The sequence below is a fragment of the Centroberyx gerrardi genome, chromosome 12 (genome assembly GCF_048128805.1).
Source record: "Centroberyx gerrardi isolate f3 chromosome 12, fCenGer3.hap1.cur.20231027, whole genome shotgun sequence".
In the NCBI taxonomy this organism is placed as follows: Eukaryota; Metazoa; Chordata; class Actinopteri; order Beryciformes; family Berycidae; genus Centroberyx; species Centroberyx gerrardi.
The window spans coordinates 6,115,131-6,133,617 of NC_136008.1; the positions used below are offsets into that span (position 1 = coordinate 6,115,131).

The 18,487-nt window shown below is 41.7% G+C and overlaps 1 protein-coding gene across 1 annotated transcript in view; it reads left to right on the forward strand.

Annotated features, from left to right (window-relative positions):
* Positions 1-18,487, forward strand: part of znf385d (zinc finger protein 385D) — a 50,588-nt gene that overhangs the window by 29,548 nt on the left and 2,553 nt on the right. Inside the window, exons 4-7 of the mRNA XM_071924401.2 lie at positions 4,376-4,544; positions 14,147-14,497; positions 15,928-16,109; positions 18,253-18,354. Of these exons, the coding sequence (XP_071780502.1) occupies positions 4,376-4,544; positions 14,147-14,497; positions 15,928-16,109; positions 18,253-18,354 (804 nt within the window). The remainder of the gene's footprint in view (positions 1-4,375; positions 4,545-14,146; positions 14,498-15,927; positions 16,110-18,252; positions 18,355-18,487) is intronic.

The following is an 18,487-nucleotide window of genomic DNA, read 5'->3' on the forward strand; positions in this document are numbered from 1 at the left end:
GGTTTGTGCATGTGTGTGTGTGTGTGTGTGTCTGCACCAGCGGTGTTGGGGTAAATAAAAAGGAAGGTAAACGCCTATCCTCTGGTCAGTAATCACTATACGGCAAACAACCACCAAAAATCAATAATACTTTCAGACATGCATTATTGTTTTTTCCCCCCTTAAAAACCCTGTCCTTATATAACTTAAATCAGTTTTATTCTACTTGCTACATAATGCATTCTGCGAAACTAGGTCATAAAGATTTATGTCAGGCTAAAAATGGCGGGTAAACTCTGTTCTACAAATAAAAAGTGGGCAAACTATTCTAAGAACAAAACAGTGCATAAAATATTCTACGAATATAAAGGTAGTTAGACTGAGTTTAGGTGGATTTACCCTCTGTTACATCCATTGTGTGCAAATATATGCATGTTGCTGGACATAGCCTGATTTCCTGATGCTATGAATATACAGTTAATGAATGCTTTATATCTGTACATGTACAGCATTATATATACATGTGAATTCAGTAACAAAAACTAGAGTTTGATCTTTGAATTAACAGCTTTAAGGCTGTAAAACTTCCTCCTTGTCAAGCTGTTAGTCAGCTCTGAACGGTCCTGCCCAGCAGAAATGGTCTGTTTGTTTATGGAAGGAATTGGTCATTTAAATCACATTGAGTAAACTGAGTAGGAGGCCAAAATGGCATGTTTTTATACTGTAACACCCACTCCCCACACACACACACACACACACACACACACACACCCCGATACCTAAACATTCTCCTCCTACAACCTCTTAGTGTTTCAACTCAAAACAATGACCAATCCCATGTGGTAATTAAATGTTCAGGCATGTGATTTTTCAGTTGTTTCCCCAGTATTCCAAGTTTTCTGGACACACAGCTTTCATTCATTTCAATTGGGTAGCCTATTTCCCGTTTTTCTGTCTTTTTTCCCTCTTCTCTTCTCCTGTTTTGTTGTGTTGTCCTGATCACCTCCCTGGATGACTGCAGTGATTTAAAGCACACTGATTTTCCCTACAACATACAGTGAAAATAGTTTTATTGGTAGGTCTATGTGTTGGTCAATTGAACTTATTCCCATGATGGCCATTTTGAACTTCTGTTACATTCGGGGTAGGAAATAAAATAGCTTTAATTCAACACAAAAAGTGAGGACTTCAGATAGACAAACAATGATCAAATTAACTTCCAATCTCAGAAACAAGAGCTACAATGACTGCCTGAATTTAACAGGGAGGTTAGTTAGTTAGCTTACTAGCTAGTTAGCTACTTGCTAGCTACCTAGACTAGATTCAACATGAACCTCATGAAAAGTCATGAAATGAGCACAAACTCTAAAACGTAGATTCACGTGCTGTGGACACAAATTATGTGAAAATTGCGTTCCTCCACCACAAACTGCATTCTGTGACAATAGACCTTTTTCACAAGCATGGCTTCCGTACTTCCGCAGGGTAGCTTGGTTCTCACATTGCCAGCAATGTTAAAAAGCCAACTTTATGTCACCCATAACTCTGTCTGTGATCACTAATTTTGTGTTTCAACATAATGTATAACATCATGCAGGTGTTGTCACTGACTTTCTGTTTCTGTTGTCAGACGACTGCGCAAGTAACTGTGATGGAGGGTCACAAAATGCTAACTGGCTAACCAAGGCTAACGCTAATATCTGTACTGTTAGCATTTTGTGACCCTCAATCAAATCACTTTTTTTTATAGTGGTGCAGTCGTCTGACAACAGAAACAGAAAGATATGTCAGTGACAACACCTGTATTGTGTTATACATTATGTTGAAACACAAAATAAGTGATCACAGACAGAGTTATGGGCGACAGAAAGTTGACTTTTTAACATTGCTGAGAACCGAGCGGAGAACCTATACCCTGAGGAAGTACGGCAGCCATGAAAAAGGTCTATAACACAAATTGGACACAGCATTTTCAGCTGAAGGTTAAGTCTAGGCAACTAAAACAACTTGGTTAAGGTTAGGGAAAGGCTTTGGTCAGGGCTAGGTTTAGGTTTAGGTTTAGGTTTAGGTTTAGGTTTAGGTTTTAGGGTTAGGGTTAGGAACAAGGAATTTCAACACTTCCACACGTAATTTGGTGTTAACAAGCTGTGTTCATTTCATGTATCTGTGTAAGATCAGGTTGGCTAGATTACAGTAGCTAGCAGTAGTGGGCCGAGTACAGTATATTACCTTTAATGTGACTTATATTCCTCTGGATATAGGTTTCTACTACATTTTTCTGTGAAATGATAAATGTTTGTCCAATTTCTGACATTTGTATGATGTGCATTACAACAGCTGCTGTGGGCTACTTCATCTACTATATATAGGGTCTACCACCCCAAGTGTGACATATGTTTAAAATGGTTGCCATGGGAAAAAGGCCCATTATAAACACTTCAACATATCCAAGTCTTAGTAAAATGGTGTATATCTACTGTATGCTCTTTTTAGTGAAGATTATGCATAATCTACATTTTTAAACTCTGGGGAGAATAGTAAAAACAATTAGGCAACACATTTGTTTTCAATGTAATGGCAGGAATATTTAATAGAGGCACAATTAACATTTTAGGCATTTAGCTGATGCTCTCATCCAGACTGATTTACAGTGCCAGAAGGAGGTTGTTGTGCTCAAGGACATAATGGACACATTGGGATTTAAATTGTGACCTTTCGATTACAGGACAGCTTCTAACCATTAGACCAACCGTGCAACTCTGGTTTGTTTGAGGTTTGTTTGATGTCTTTTTCCCCTCACAGAGCATCTGGAAAACAAATGATTTCTCTCCTAGCTTTAATCATGCATGTGTCAGACTTGGAGTTCAGGCAATTCTTCCACATCATTGCTCTAATGAAAGATGAATTATGGTCTTAGTTGCGTTAAACACCCATCCATATCACCCGTGACTCATGACAAAAAGATAGTTAATGGCTCCGGTACCTGGAAAGCGATACACAGGTCAAAATGAATAGTTGCATACCAGAACAAGATATCCACCACTGACGCCTACTCTAAAAACGATTGCTGGAATGAAGGTATCATTATGGAAACACATTTACAGTATCTCAACTATTTCACAACCTTGAAATGTTAGAGCTACTGAATGATTTTCAGGTAACTTTTTTTCTTTTTTATGTAAACAAATCCCTTCAAATATACTTGTCTCGTTTCATTAACTTGTTACACACACACACACACACACACTGCATGGCTTCTGGTACACCTTTTGAATTTGTTAACAAATTACCCCGGTGTTCACGATCAATTTTGTGAATATATTGGAAATATCTAAGTGATGTACACTCTACACAATATGCTATGACAGTTAGAATATGAGACTGTGAGCTCATTTTCTTACAATCACAACAATCTGTCCGGCGCTGATGCAATGGACACTTTTGATTTTCTCACAAGGAAAAAAAAAAAAGTAAATAGGAACAATGCTTTACTTAATAATGTGGAGAATACTAACTAGAATGGTCTCTTTGTCCCAGTGGTCTTTAGTGAAACCCCCGCTACGGCTCATAAATACAGATGCTTACAGATGTCTTATGGGGATGTGTGGTTGGTAACACTTATTTATTCCAAGAGGCAATTGCATTCCTCCTGATACCCTCCTCCCTGCCACAGGCGAAGTGTGCGAGGAAAGTGTGTGTGGTGTGCGGAGGTAAACAAGGACAAGTCAAAGTCTTTGCATGTGTCCCAGTTCTGTGTGTGCCCGCATGAATCTGTTGTGAAGGTGAATCTTGGTGCCGCTACGTGTTCGGACTTTCAAAACCCACACGCGCCCCATAAATTAAACATCACAGGTCACAGATATTCCAATCACATGTATCCGGATATTATTTTTTAATAAAAGGAAAAGAAATGATTGACATGAAGATTTCTTTGTTGTTTTTTCATGGACATTGGTTCGATATCTAGGCCTTATAAGGTTCTGCGTGGCCTTAGAACAATAAGAGTTCATTTCAAAAATGCTGCTGAATACATACATATCTTTACATATCTTTTTGAAGAAAAAAAAAACAGTGCCTAGTTATTCATTCAATATATATCTACAATATAGAGGATCCAGTCTGTGAAACTGCTGTACCAACTATGGATTTATGTTACCTAGCTTCCCTACTATAATCTGTTTTAATTCTGTGTTATTAATCATTGTGTAAGAGGAGTAATTTTTTTTCAACTTGTAGGTACTGAAGCAAAGCCTATCAGCTGTCTACTGCTAATTATGTTTAGTCTGTTTCATTTGCTCTGACTTGTCTTCCTCTAGTTTTCATTTTCAGTTCTGGCCCCCGAGTTCAGCCGGTTTTCCCCGCTTTAAATTGAGCCTGTTATTTGTCCTCCTCACAGAGCCAGGCCTTGGCCCACTATAAGGGGACCAAACATGCCAAGAAGCTAAAAGCCCTGGACGCTCCCAAAAGTAAGCTCAAAGGCTCAATGGTCACCAAGGAAACCGCCAACCAGGAGATCGCCAAGGGCATCAACACATCGCAGGTCCCCAACGGCACCGACAGGAAAGGTGTGTCTTTACTGCCTGTTGTAAACTCCCAAACACACATTCTGTGTTGTTGTTGTTATTGTCTCTATATACCTGTTGTCCTTTGCTGAGAGTGAATGCTGAATATATTAGATTCCACAAATCACCTAGTTCCCATTTTAGATTAGTTGCACAATCTGATTCAAAGTTGTTGATGACATCCTTGGAGTGCCACAATGGGTCGTTGACGTACGAGTGCTCACATAATGAGTTTTAACTTTGCGTCTACCTATTATGCCATGTTTAATTAAATTTTTGCCCATGTGCATTGCTGTGTGCTGTTTGTGTGCAACTCTATATTCATCACGACGCGGCCAGGTGTCTGTTGAAATCTGGTGATCTTGGCCAGGTGTCTTTTTTAAAAAGGATTCTTAATCTCAGCGGGACTACTGCTTAAAAAACCGACCGTTGATTAAAAAGTAAATAAAACTAACTTCAACTTTCAGCGCCAGACGAGAACCAGACGCAGATTATCTTCATCGATTCATCTACCCTGTTTCACATCACATCGGTTCTGCGGAGGATAACCGCTTTGGCAATTCAAACCGCTGCTGAGAAGCCTTCCTCCTCCCTGTCTCCTCCAGTAAAATATACTTTAAGCTGCCTATTATTATGTCATGAAATTGGCCCAATGAAAGTCTTCCCCTTTTACTGTAAGAATAGAAGTTTTTAAAGGAATTGGAAACATATTGAGCCGTCGCCCTCTGGGATTAATTCTACCTCTACCCATGTACTCTTCCAACGTTCCACAAGTATTTAAATTAGGAGCACATTTCTAGAGCTCATACCATGACCTATTTTTTTCAGTTCTCATCGCTGGATACAGTACCTATTCACACTTACTAAAAGACTGCTTGGGGTGTAAACACTACCAATAAACAGCCGACTGTTTATGTCAATTACCTGAGAGGTTACATGCAAGGAATTTGAATGTCAGCTTTTGGGGTTTGGGTTCATAATTATTACATATTTTAATAAGGTTAAAAAAAAATTTAATCTAGCAGGTACAACATGAGGAAAAAATCAAAATCACATTACATGAGCAGTCATAAGATAGCTATGTGATGAATGAACAGATGAAAGAGGAACCTCTAATTTCATATATTTCACCTCACAGTGGTCTTATGCACCTAATTTGCACCTAAACTTCCTTCTAGTAGACCCATGGTTAGTTACTTGACATTTACCTAAAGATGGCAGACATAACATTTGCACCCATAGTGGAGGTCAGCTCTCTGGCAAGCTGAATGCATTTCTAAACATAGAACTATTTAAAAGAATTAAATAGACATTGTTAATGTACCATCACTGTCTTGTAAACACATCTACATTACACACTAGCTATAATATCTAGTAGAAGCTAGTGCTTGGCTAGGTGTTGCGTGTTAACATTAACATCCGTTGGTTTGCTAAATTAGCTTGCTGGCTAACAAAACTAAAAACCAACTTAACCAAGCTGAGTCATCTCAAGCTAGAACCCATAATGCTTTGCAGTAGAGACAACAACCAGCAGGGGCAGTTTCCTATGCCACAATACCTAAATTTGGAAAAAAAATCTACCATATCTGACTATTCACATTTACATCCTGAATGGATCTACATCCACACCTCATCAATCTTACAGGCATCTCTCTTTTTCTTGCCTGGTTTCTAGGCTATATATTTAGCCGTTATTTGTGAACAGCCAATTCACCACTTGACCTCCGTGATGGAGACACCTGAGGTTGCTAGGAGATTTTGCAAAGTGTATAAATATAGGATATGATGTAACTGTCCCTTGTGCGTTTTCAGGTGAGCGCCTTTGTATAAAGCTAGGATGTTAGAGGAAATAGCAGTGTGTGAAAACAGGTTTGGGGTTTTCAAAAGGGCGCCCGGGTATCGCAGATGCTTAATTGAGTTAGTCTTATGGAAACTAGAAGGCCAAACAGTAAGGGCCCAATTCAGACCTCAGCCACCACCCTTAGATCCTACCTACACTTAGATCTACACTGCCTTGACACTGAACATACACTTAGGCCTAAGAAATATTACACAAGGGTTGAAAAAAAAAACCAGACCTCAGAGACCTTAAACAACAAACCATCAAACACAATATTGCCAAACAGACAAATGGCTATTAATCATTTCAGTGCTCTTAAAAAAAACACCAGTACATTTCCACACCATCTCGCTATCGTGTCTACAGTACGTGGGGGCGGCGGTTTGTCACAAGTGGCACTGGGTAATGAATATTAATGTGCTCAGATGTCAGAAGAATTAATTGGCGAGGCGGGTAAATGCTGCATTATCTGCAAGGCTGAAGTATTTGACGGTATATCAGTGGCGGAGAACTCCCTCTAATGAAAAGCGGAGGTCAGGGAAGAGTAATGGCTGTACACAGAGTAGGCAGAAACAACAGGGAGGCGGACCTCTGTTTGCTTTTGCAGAGTGGGCTCTCAATGGCTTTGTTTTGCTCTAAAACTACTGCTTACTTTATTCCAAAGCACAATATATTCATGTTGGGGAAAATACGTAACATAATTGCTCATTCTTTTTCAGAAATACACCTGATTGCCTCATCTAATATACAGCTGTTTTGTAATGAAAGGTCTACGGTTAGCTAATTGCTTCATTAATAATCCATAGTGAGTATTACTGTCATTTTAGTTAGTGTGGGTGCCACATTTTCCATATGGTGGATTTTTAGGGTTATGTTTGGCTTATTATTTGAAGAAAAAAACACTGTAAAAAGAGAGATGGAAGCAAATACAAACTGTTGAAGTGAGACTCAGACTCAGGAAACCTAAACGGGCTTTTGAAAGCATCTTACCCCACTTAATGGAAGAAATCCATTGTGGAATGAAACTCTTCAGTTAGATTTCATGAGTCCATCTGCTCAGAGCGGGGAGGAAGACGAGGGGAATGTTTGTGTTGATGCGTAGCCATACGAAGAATGCAAGTGCAGAGACTTGGGAGTGATGAGTGTATCTTCGAAAGCGTGTAATCGCATGGCGGATTACACTATAAAATGCACCGAGTGTTTGCGTTCTCCTCTTTATCTGTGAACTCGTGTGTGTGTGTGTGTGTGTGTGTGTGTTCTGAGATGGACAGCTGGCCACAGCAAGATAGTATAGATTAGCCCGATGACTCAGCAACCGCCTGTCAAAGCTTGTGTGTGCGTGTGTGTGTCCTTAACCAGTGCCAGAGAGACAGAGAGATAGAGTAGAGGGAGACAGAGAGAGGGAAAGAGAAAGAGAGAGGGAGAGAGAGAGAGAGAGATGCCCACAGCACAGCCCGCCATCTCTCAGTTCCAGTCCAGTGCCTGAGGAAATGTACCCTGATATTAGCTATTAAAGAGCAGATTGTCAGGGGAGCCATGCCAGCACTGACAGCAGCTGCACAATGGAGCGGGCTGCAGGGAGGCAGGAGGCTAGCTCCGGCTTGTTCAGCCATCACCGGCACCACAGTCTCCCTCCTGAGGTCTCCCTCGCCGGGCCGACGCCCTCCCCCCCTCCCCCCCCTCCCCCCCTCCTCCACCCCCCCTCTTCTACCCGAAAAACTGCTTTTGTGCCTCAGTCCCGTATGCGCTGGGTTGGAAAAATCCCTCACAGACGGACATCAGAGGCAGCAACAAACCTGATGAGTCGGTGATTAGATTGGCTCCCATACCTGCGCCGAGCTGCAAATGTCCTCATTTGAGGGGATTTGGGACGGGGATGAGAGGCAGCAGAAACTCTCCAACAGAAATTAGGTTTGGATCATTTGCTTTCGGGTGAAATTGGAAAGAGATAAATCAGCGTCGATTCCGATCCACGACTCCTGCTGCTGTAAAATATCTGAGATAATTTTGCGTTTTTTTTTTTTTCCTCAGACGAAAAAAGATAATTGTAACCGTCGATGCGCACTTATTTGTGAATGCTAATTTTTCACCTTATCAATCTTTTGTTCATTGAATATTCAAATGTGACTTGTTCGTTGGCCTTTTCTCTTTCACTCGCTCTGAGTTGTGACATTGGGGGGGGGGGGGAGAAAAATGGAATTTGTCAGAACTCAAGAGCCTTGAGGGATTTCTGTCCTTTAAGTTGTGACGGCGTATAATAGAGCCCAATCATTTTAATTACAGAGCTTAATCCAGCATCATTGAGAAAGGTAATCAGATCTCCGGGGATCCCTGTGATTGCCTGAAAGCCTAAGTAGAGTGGAAGGATTTCGGAGCGAGCGCGGCGCTTCTGCTCTATCGCCAAAGCGAATCTCCGGGGAGAGTCGGGAGGAGCGGCGGTGGACAAAACGGAGGGGAAGAAAAGGAGGACGGTCACCTGTCTGAGAGGGTCGCGGTACCTGTCCCGCTCCGCCGCGCTCTGATTCTCTCGCCCTTTGTTTGCGCTCGCCACTCCCACCCTCTCACTTTCTCCCTCTCCCCCTCCCTTCCTCTCTTTGTAATTGTGTCCCGTTCCTCGCTTTACTCTCTTTTGACTTTATCTCCTCTATTTCCTCTCACCTTCTCAGGTCCCTTGCCTCCCTCCTCCCTCCCTCTCTCTCTCTTTCCCTTTATTTCACACACATTTTTGTTTTCCCTGAACGTTCATTTACCCTTCCCTGCCCGCTCTCGCTTTCATTTAACTTTTCCCTTTTTCCCCCCCCCCCCGAGTTCTATCTCCCTCCATCTTCCAATCTGTCCTCTCTTATTTTCTTCTTTCGTTACCTTTGCTCTCTTTTTCCTCTCTCTCCCTTCTCTTCCCTTTACTTCCTCCCTCAATCTCTCTCTCTCTCTCTCTCTCTCTCTCCTTCCCACATTGCTGTCGTCCCCCACTCACCCACACCAACTTTAGATTGATCACAGTCATTACCTCCATTAATGAGAGGGGATTGAGTTCTTAACTGGGCCTCGCAGAGCCAGTTAGGTCACAGTGACTGGGGATATGGATTACTGGAGGCTTCCCAGAGTGGAGGGCGTCCTAGGCCAGCCAAAGTACACTTTAATCACCTGCCCTTCCAACAGCAAATGGCTCTTTAATGGCATTATGGTAGATGGGCGCACCGCGACGCAAGGGCAAATACATGCATGGCTTAACATGGGATGGCCTCGCCAGCCAGACCTTGGAATGAGCAGCTACATAAAACCTTTCTACTTCTCCCTCAGCTCTTATTCATTTACCTCGCACTTCGTTATCGCGCAGGATTATTCCAGGAAGACGGGAGTATTTGTTATTGTCAGGGGACTGCGGCTCTGAGTCTTGCTCTCCTTACTATCACCTTCTTGTATTATAGGTGATTAAGGGATTTAAAGTAATAACCCGCAACGTTTTCCCGATAAATAAATGTCAATTTTGCTACAATTATTCAACCTTTAACCAGTTCAGGAAAGCTTTCCCATTTGCTGTTCTAAACACCGGGTGTCTGGTAGCGCTTTCCTGGGAAAAAATTGTCTGGTGTGACGTTTCCAGCAGCGGCAACAGCGGTTTGTTTGGAATAAACAGAAGAAGAACTGGGTAGTTAGCATGAGCAGCGATAGCCACCATGGCTGAACAGACAAAGAAAAGAGAAACTCAAACTGCATCGACAGAAAATCCAAAGAAGAAGACATCACAGTACTGGATACACTGTTTGATTGACAGGTGATCTTTAGTTTAGTTTAGTTGCGTTTCGTTTATTGTCCTTCTCCCCTGCCAGTACAGACATCACCGGTATAACAACATAGTGTACACAACAGTTACATGAGGAACAGTAACATAATACAGCAGAGGAACACAGACATCACACCACCAAAACATGCAAGTCGTAGCCAACAGAGAGAGAGAGAGAGAGAGAGAGAGAGAAAGTTGGAGGGGGAGACTGGCGTGTCTTAAAAAGTCCATGGGTTCAGAGTAAGTTTGTTTGACACAGTTATTGCAGCGGCTACAAAGCAGAAACACCACAGCAGTGAGCGCTTAGCACCAGAATAAAACTAAAAAACAAGAATTAGCACTTTAAGATTATTCTGCAGTTGCACTCATTGTAAGTCGCTCTAAGTGAGAGCATCAGCTGAACGCCTTAAATGCAAATGCAGCTAAACGACGACTTACACGGCCTTGTTCACACACAGTGCTAGCTGTGCTGATAGCTAGGAAAGGAACAAATAAATGTACTTGGCCGACAGAAAGCTCACAGACTCACATGCGCGCACACACACACCGAAACCCCTTCCTGCACTTTTCTGGGAACACGCTCGGCCTGGTGGCTTTGCCGTTGAAAAGCCGCCCAGAGAAACAGGTGTGATGACAGCCTTTGGTCTGCGGTGAGCAGGTTGTGATCGAGCGAGCGAACCGCTGTGATCGCAGGTTGTTTTGATGCCTGGCACGCCGGAGCGGGCCGGGAGTAGGTGGCCGTTAATTGCGGGGGGGGGGGGGGCGAAGAGGTCGCCGCCGCTCCGCTCTTGGCATAAACATTATTCATCAGAAGTGACAAGGTCGGCCGCATCATAAATAGTTCACCGATTAATTATTTGCTCTTGTGGTAATGGTAGGACATGGCGATATAAAGTCACACGGGATTAATGATGGCTGTTGTTTTAAAGAAGCTGTGAGGTTGGATAATACCAGATGATGATTGCTTTTGTTGTATATTTTCCACTATGAAGAAAATTCAAGTCGCACACTCTTCTCTTTTTTCCATAAATTACAACTCACAGTTAAATGCAGTAATAATACAACATTCTCTCAAATTATGACGTAGACAGAAATCATTACTGCTGTATATTTGTTATCTGTAATCAGAAATATAATCAATAACATATGCATTAACTCCAGTACCACTCACATAATCAGTGATATATTCTTATTGCTTGTAGTTACTTTGCGTCAAACGTCTATGGCCTATAAAGTAAAACGTATATTTCATTCCAGTTTTGATACAGGAATCTGAATAGTGTTATTATCATCACCAGTTAATCATTAGCCATTTTTACAAGGAGTGTAAAATGATATTTGCTTCTACTATCTCACAATCAAACTGCCTTTTCTGAGAGTTTCTGAGAAGTCAACATCTATTCATTTTTTGTAATGGGATTACTGTGATCCTGCTAGGTGTGATTGTGACAATGTTCACAGTGTAATGGGTGGGAAGGACACTGCAGATTTGCCTGAGTTTATTCTGCACCCCCATAAATTAAACAGATCATAAATTATGTGCCACTATTTTGAAGTCACTGTTCCCCTTTTTCAGTTTGAGTCCACAGTCTTTAGATAAACGCTCTAATAAGTCTAATAGTCTGATAATATTAGCTTCCCTACATCAGTCTACTGAAGCACACAGATATATAGGTAGAGGTGAATGAGGCCCGCCCTGCTGGCCACAGTAATCAATAGGCGCCCTCCCAGTCATGTGACAGACAGACTCTGGCAAGGGCGGACTGTACCGCCGTAACTGAGATTATAAATAGCCGGTGGCAGCGGCGGCCAAACAAACCCAACCTTAAAAATGACAGATCGAATGAGGAGAGGAGCATCACTGCCGCTGAATGTAGTTTCATTTAGTCCAGCATAGTTAATCTAGATCTAGAGAGTCTATAACTTCACTCGTTCGAGAAATTCATGCCTAATTTACATGTTGTGCACCCAAATAAAACAGCAACATCAATTTTGAATATCCACAACTCAGGAGATAAGGGAATTACTCCCTAACTCTGCAAGAAATAATGCATTGCTTGTCTTTTATGTTATGATTTTGACACACATTTAAGCACGACTACTATTACTATTAAAGTTTTAAGTCATCTAAAGGCTTTTGCTTGCAAAACAGTTGTTTTTGAGTCATTTTATGTTTTGGAAATGTCACTGAGGAATTTCAGGTAACAACATTATTCCAAAATGGATATACAGCATATAGTGCTTTAGGAACAAACCCCTTCATATGTTCACTTATACATTTCAATGCAAACATCCTTGTTTTTCATCAACTACATTCATCTACATTCACCTGATGCTGCTAGTTACTTTGAAGAAACAGATTTGCATTCGAGACATGCAATACGTTTCATGAAAGTGCTGCAAATTTCATAGTTGGAGCCAGTCAGCTGTAAGAGCGTAAACACACCACAAACCCATTTCGTGTAACAATCAAAGGTTAATGGATTGAACACTTCTAAGCATTCAAATACAAAAAAAGAAACCTCTCTTATGTGATGCATACATTTACATTTTACATTTTAAGCATTTAGCCGACACTCACGCAGAAGGTGAGTGCAACAATAGAATGCGCTTCAATTTCTGGATCGCCATTATTGCAAGCGATCACGTAACCACACATAATGATAAGTACTTTCATACCTTAACTTGAGTAGAATACTAAATGGAGAGCTTTCACTTTTACCCGAATCCTATTCCATCAGGGTATTTCTACTTTTTCTTAAGTGCAGGATGGGTTTTCTTTGTAACTTTTGCATTTTTGCACTGGACTGTTTTAAAATTATCTTTTTTGGGGGGGGGTTCTGCTGCTTATATGTGTTTTAGGTGTTATTTTAGGGATTCTGTTGCTTATATGTTTTCTATGTGTTCAGCTTTCATCTACAGTGTTTGTTCCATGTTGTGTTTACCTGACTGCATAACCAACTACCCTTTGGGACGATAAAGATATTGAATTTGTACTTCTTCCACCTCTGGTCGTAACAGAACCGAACCTCCTGACCTTTCTCTTGCCAGAGGTTGAACATATTGTTGGACCGCTGATAGATGTGAACCCAGTGTAACTTCTATCAGTTTCACAGTGCCAAACCCTGACATCTCCGCTGGGATAAATAAGACCCATACATAATGGCTCACAAAAATAGCATGACATAATTCACTATTGATTTGCTCTCTTCGCTGGCCGATCTTCATTTTCATGACACTGGAGTATGGAGAGCTCAGAGACATTGGCATCGATCAGGTGGTGCCGCCAAGGCAAAATTTCATTTTCGTAAAAGTGGGAGCAGTCCACTGTGTTCCATATAAAGACGTGTGGTGTTGTTCCAAGGGTCAAATATATTGATCCACGGCTGTCTCTACTCCCAAAATATCAGACTGTTATTTTAAGCACAGCGGCTGTTTTTGTAACATGTTAATTTGACCTCACAGTTAGTTACTGACAACAGATATAATAATAATAATTTTGTTGTATTGCAGAGTCTGTCTATCTTGATAACATAAAATGCTGGTAGATTGCGTTTGTGTTTCGCAGACATAATTCCCATATATCATGTGGCATATAATCAATTAACTAAGCTTCAGAATAACTCATCTAGTGAGCTTGGAATAGTTTGTTCATCCTTAAGAAACTCTTTAATCACTGTTTTTACATTTGGAAAGACATGTACGCTGTTTATTGCCTATTTTGTTCTCATTCTTGAATAGGACTTGATTTGCTCTGGTCTCGGTCTTGACTTGGTCTTGATTTGGTCTTGATTTGGTCTTGATTTGGTCTTTGAATTGACTTGAATTCGACTAAGGTGGTCTTGACTGCAGGCCTAATAAACAGAAACATCCTCATCCACATGTAAAGGCCTGTTGATAGAGCAACATCACATGAATAATGCATTTCTGCCCAAAATGATGGATTCTAATTCCAAATGCATAATCTGTTTCCCTGTGCAGATGGCGTCCCTGGCGCAGCCCCCCTACCGCTCTCGCCTGTGCTTAGACTGGCACCACCGCTGGCATCCTTGGCGTCCCCTCTGACGCCAGCGCTGGCCCCCCTGGCATCACCGCTGGCCCCGAGCGCCGCGGCGGCCCCGGCCCCGGCCCCGGAGACTACCTCAGCTGTCGGAGGGGAGGACGGGGCGTCCAAGCTCAGCTCGCCCTCAGAACCGGACGCGGAGCCCGAGGCCGAACCCGAAGCGGAGACGGACGCAGAAACGGAGGAAGAGAAAGCTCGGCGTCTGCTGTACTGCTCGCTCTGCAAAGTGGCTGTCAACTCGGCGTCGCAGCTGGAGGCTCACAACAGCGGTGAGAGACATGCACCGACATTTCCTCTGTGTCCCTTGTGGTTGTGAAGCCCGGGCGCTGACCCTTTAATGAGCTTTTGCAAGGGGAGTTAGCAGAGATTTTTGTGCAGAAGACAAAAGAGACTGCAGATATAAATGAGGTTGTAAGCTGCTGAGTTCCTGCACATTTTTGCTTATCAAATTCCATGAATTTTCATAGTACAATTTCCATGACCAATATTTCCCAGCATCAGTTGCCAAATGTTTTTGCTGTTGACTTAAATGCTTTTTGTACAGAAGACTAAAGGGAGTGCTGATGTAAAAGAGGATGTTACCTGCTGCGTAACAACCTCTGCCTATCAAATTCCATGAATTTACCATCACTTTTCCATCACTATTCCATGGCGTATAGGACAAGTTCCCTGTTGTCAGCGTCAGTGTTGAAGCGTGTTTTTGCTGAGTTCATTGTCCAAGGTTATTTTGGCTTCAACTATCAATTTTCAAAATCTATGATTTGTCAGTGGTTTCCATAGGAACCCTGTATCCAGCTTTGATCAGATTTTGTGAAACATCCTTGCGTTCCAGAATGAAGATTGCATACCAGATCGTTATGTCAAACAAACCTCTAATGCCGCTTTCCCACACCAAATGTGGGAATATTAGGATATACTGAGCCGGGTCGAGACCCACTGCAAAAAATCTCCATCTTAACAAGTCATGTAGTCTATTATTGAGTCCTAAAATCGTAATTTTCTTAAAATAAGTGAAAAAATCTGCCTGTGGGGTTAGATAATTTCACTTGTATCCAATGCAAATGAACTTGTCTTGTAGAATCAAGTGTAATTTTCTTGAAAGTAGAGCAGTGATCTGCCTTTTTCTGACTTGTTTCAAGATACTGACACTCGTTTCTAGAAAATTCCTGAAACAAGTGAAACTGCAGTGGAAACAAAGTGGAGTTATCTCTCCTCACTGGCTGAATTGTTTGCTTGTTTTAAGAAAAATAAGATCTGAAGGCTGAATATGTACTAAATGACTAAATGACCTGTTAAGATTAACTTTTTTTGCAGAGCACATAGAAGGCAATTCACACTCAGTCTCATACACAGGAATGTCCCATGGCTATCACCTTATAACGGCATTAAAAGCAGACAAGTTTACAGTCAGTGTTCAACATGCAGACGACACGACGCTTACAGACACGGAGCAACTCGGGTCAAGTACTAAACTTTAACACAAAGTGAAGCAGAGTCTGACGCGGCTCTTTGATCAGGATCGTTTTACGGGTCGATTTACCCAAGTCGACCCTTTCACACTGACAGTCGACCGCCGTAGTTCCCAGGTCAAGAAAGGGGTAATAGTTATACATCGCATACCACTGATCTCACCTTACCTTCAGGGTCTATAGGTTAAAGTTCATATACTGACCTTACTGTCTCCCGCTCTGACTTGCAGGTACAAAGCACAAGACGATGCTCGAGGCCCGGAGCGGCGTGGGCTCCATCAAGTCCTTCCCCCGGCCGGGAGTCAAGAGCAAACTGGCCCCGCCCTCCAAAGCGGCGACGGGCCTGCAGAACAAAACGTTTCACTGTGAGACGTGTGATGTGCATGTCAACTCAGAGACTCAGCTAAAACAGGTGAGAGAGATAAAGAGAGAGAGAGAAAGACAGAGAAAGACTCTGAAACACACACACTGATAAACTGGGGAAATTCATTTTAAAAAAATTTGACGTTTCTTCTTGATCTTGACTTGAAACTGAAATTTAAAAATGTATGAGAGACAGATAAGAGAGAGAAAGATAGAGACAAGAACAAACACAGACTGGAGTGGCTTATTATCATATACTCAGCAATGTGATTCCTATTAATAACAATGAATGTAATCTGGGATTGTATTGGATTTAATTGATTTGCAGAGGAGGTTTCTTGTTGCAATATGAATACCATAGTTTTTGGGTTTGGAGCCAGGAGCAGAGAATTTGTTTTTGATCAATTTTACCCGGAAACCAAATACCTCTTAGGCCTCTGGCTCTGACGTTATATTCTATTCCAATTAAATTTCTGCCAGTAATACAGGATATTGGCTGAAATCTCCTATATAAACCTCTGGATATGTATTTTGGCTGCAGCGTTGGGATCCTCCATAAATCCTTTTTTCTTGTAGTTGCTGATCTTTCTCTCACGGGAGAATTTCATCTACAATACTTTAAAATGAGTTGGTTTTGTCTGAGCTAACCTTGAGATTTCTCACAGAAAATAGACAGACTTTGTATAAATTTTTCATGCAGAGACTTTTAGTGAGTGAAGCTTTGAACAGCTATGATTCTCTGTGAAAAGAATCCACTATGACAAATTTCAGCTGCGGCTGGAGTCAACCCTGAAACCATAGGAAGTGTGTTATTGTTAAATCCACTGCAACGACTCTTGAAAGTTCGACTCAAAGCCAGAAGTCTGCCTTTCCTCGTCGGTGTGTTCCCATTCTGATTTCTTTGATTCTTGGCTTGAGGATATACATTAGTTTCTGAATATGCCACTCAAAGACTCTTATATTTAACCTGTAATCGGTTTATAGATACTGAACATCAGTGATGTGACCTGGGGTCCAGGGGCCGAGCTTGGCTTTCATGCATACGGGTGAAAGCTATACTTGATCTCCATCTACCCATGTTATAGGTCTAAAACATGGTCCAAAACATAATAACTAGCCTAACCATAGCCTAACTAACCATAATCAGTATACTAAAATTACAGTTAAAATTTACCGTTATTATGCTGCAGAAAATGCAACCTAATTCCCAGTGAGCTGTCAAAAGAACATCATGAGTGTTTAGCTGAAATTTGATGTATTTATAGAACAGTTGGCTTTAAATAATGTAAGTGCCTTAATATCACAGCAACATCACAATTTCTGCCATATTGCACCAACCCTATAAATTATTTTTTCTAGATTTCATCTTTGCTAATTTGTCAGTGACTGTGTTGATAAAGGTTATAAGACTGAATAAGCGACGGAAAATAGTTGATGATTGTTCATAATACGCTAATTTACCTTGTGAGTAATTTCTAACAATATTACTACATTCCAAGGGATTCTCTACATTGTTGGCCATGGGTGCCAGGCACCCACAGCACCCATTCAAATTCAGTTTATGCTGGGTTCGCTGGGTGTTTCTGATCTTTCAACACCAGAAACCCTCGACCAGGCGACCCAGCTGGGGTTGCTCAGTCCCCAGCTTGTGTCCAAATAGCTGTCAATTGTGCATGTGCAATCAAACATAAGAACATGACATATTTAACATATGAACATAACGTGTCATTTGGTGAATGCATTCTGCAAAGTGCCATACAGTACTGTAAATGCATCCATTTTCACCATGGGTGGCTCCAGAGGGAATTAAACCTTTAAAGCCATGCAAGTTTTCGCCTTGAGACAATAAGTGTATTGTGAGTCCCGCTCTAATCTGTCTGAGTTGGTCAAGTTCCCGCCCCAACACTCGTCTTGATAAGCCGACTGCCTTGAAATGGCATCCAGCCGCCCTCGCTGAAAAGCCAATTTCAGGCAAACGGGGGATTTAAGCAAGAACACAGACAGACGCAGATAATAATGTATAATTTATCGTAATCATTTATTTATTGTTACCTTCATGTGAAAAAGTTGCATATCGCAGCTTTAACCGCATGCTCAACCCATTGACCTATACAGGAACAGCAATAAACGAGTGAAACCTCTCTACCTCGTCTGAAAGCTTTGTTTTGACCGTTTGATCTTCTCCTTCTCAGCACATCAGCAGCCGGCGTCATAAAGACAGAGCAGCAGGTAAACCAGCCAAACCCAAATACAGTCCCTACAGCAAACCGCAGAAAGGCCAGACCAAGACACCGGTGAGTCAGTCCCCGCCTCAGTCAGCTCATCATGTAAACATCACAAAGTCCTGCTGTAGACGCAACAGCCGCAGTGACTCAGTTTTAATCACATTTTAGGAGATAGACGTATCAACTCATTTAGTGAAGACAG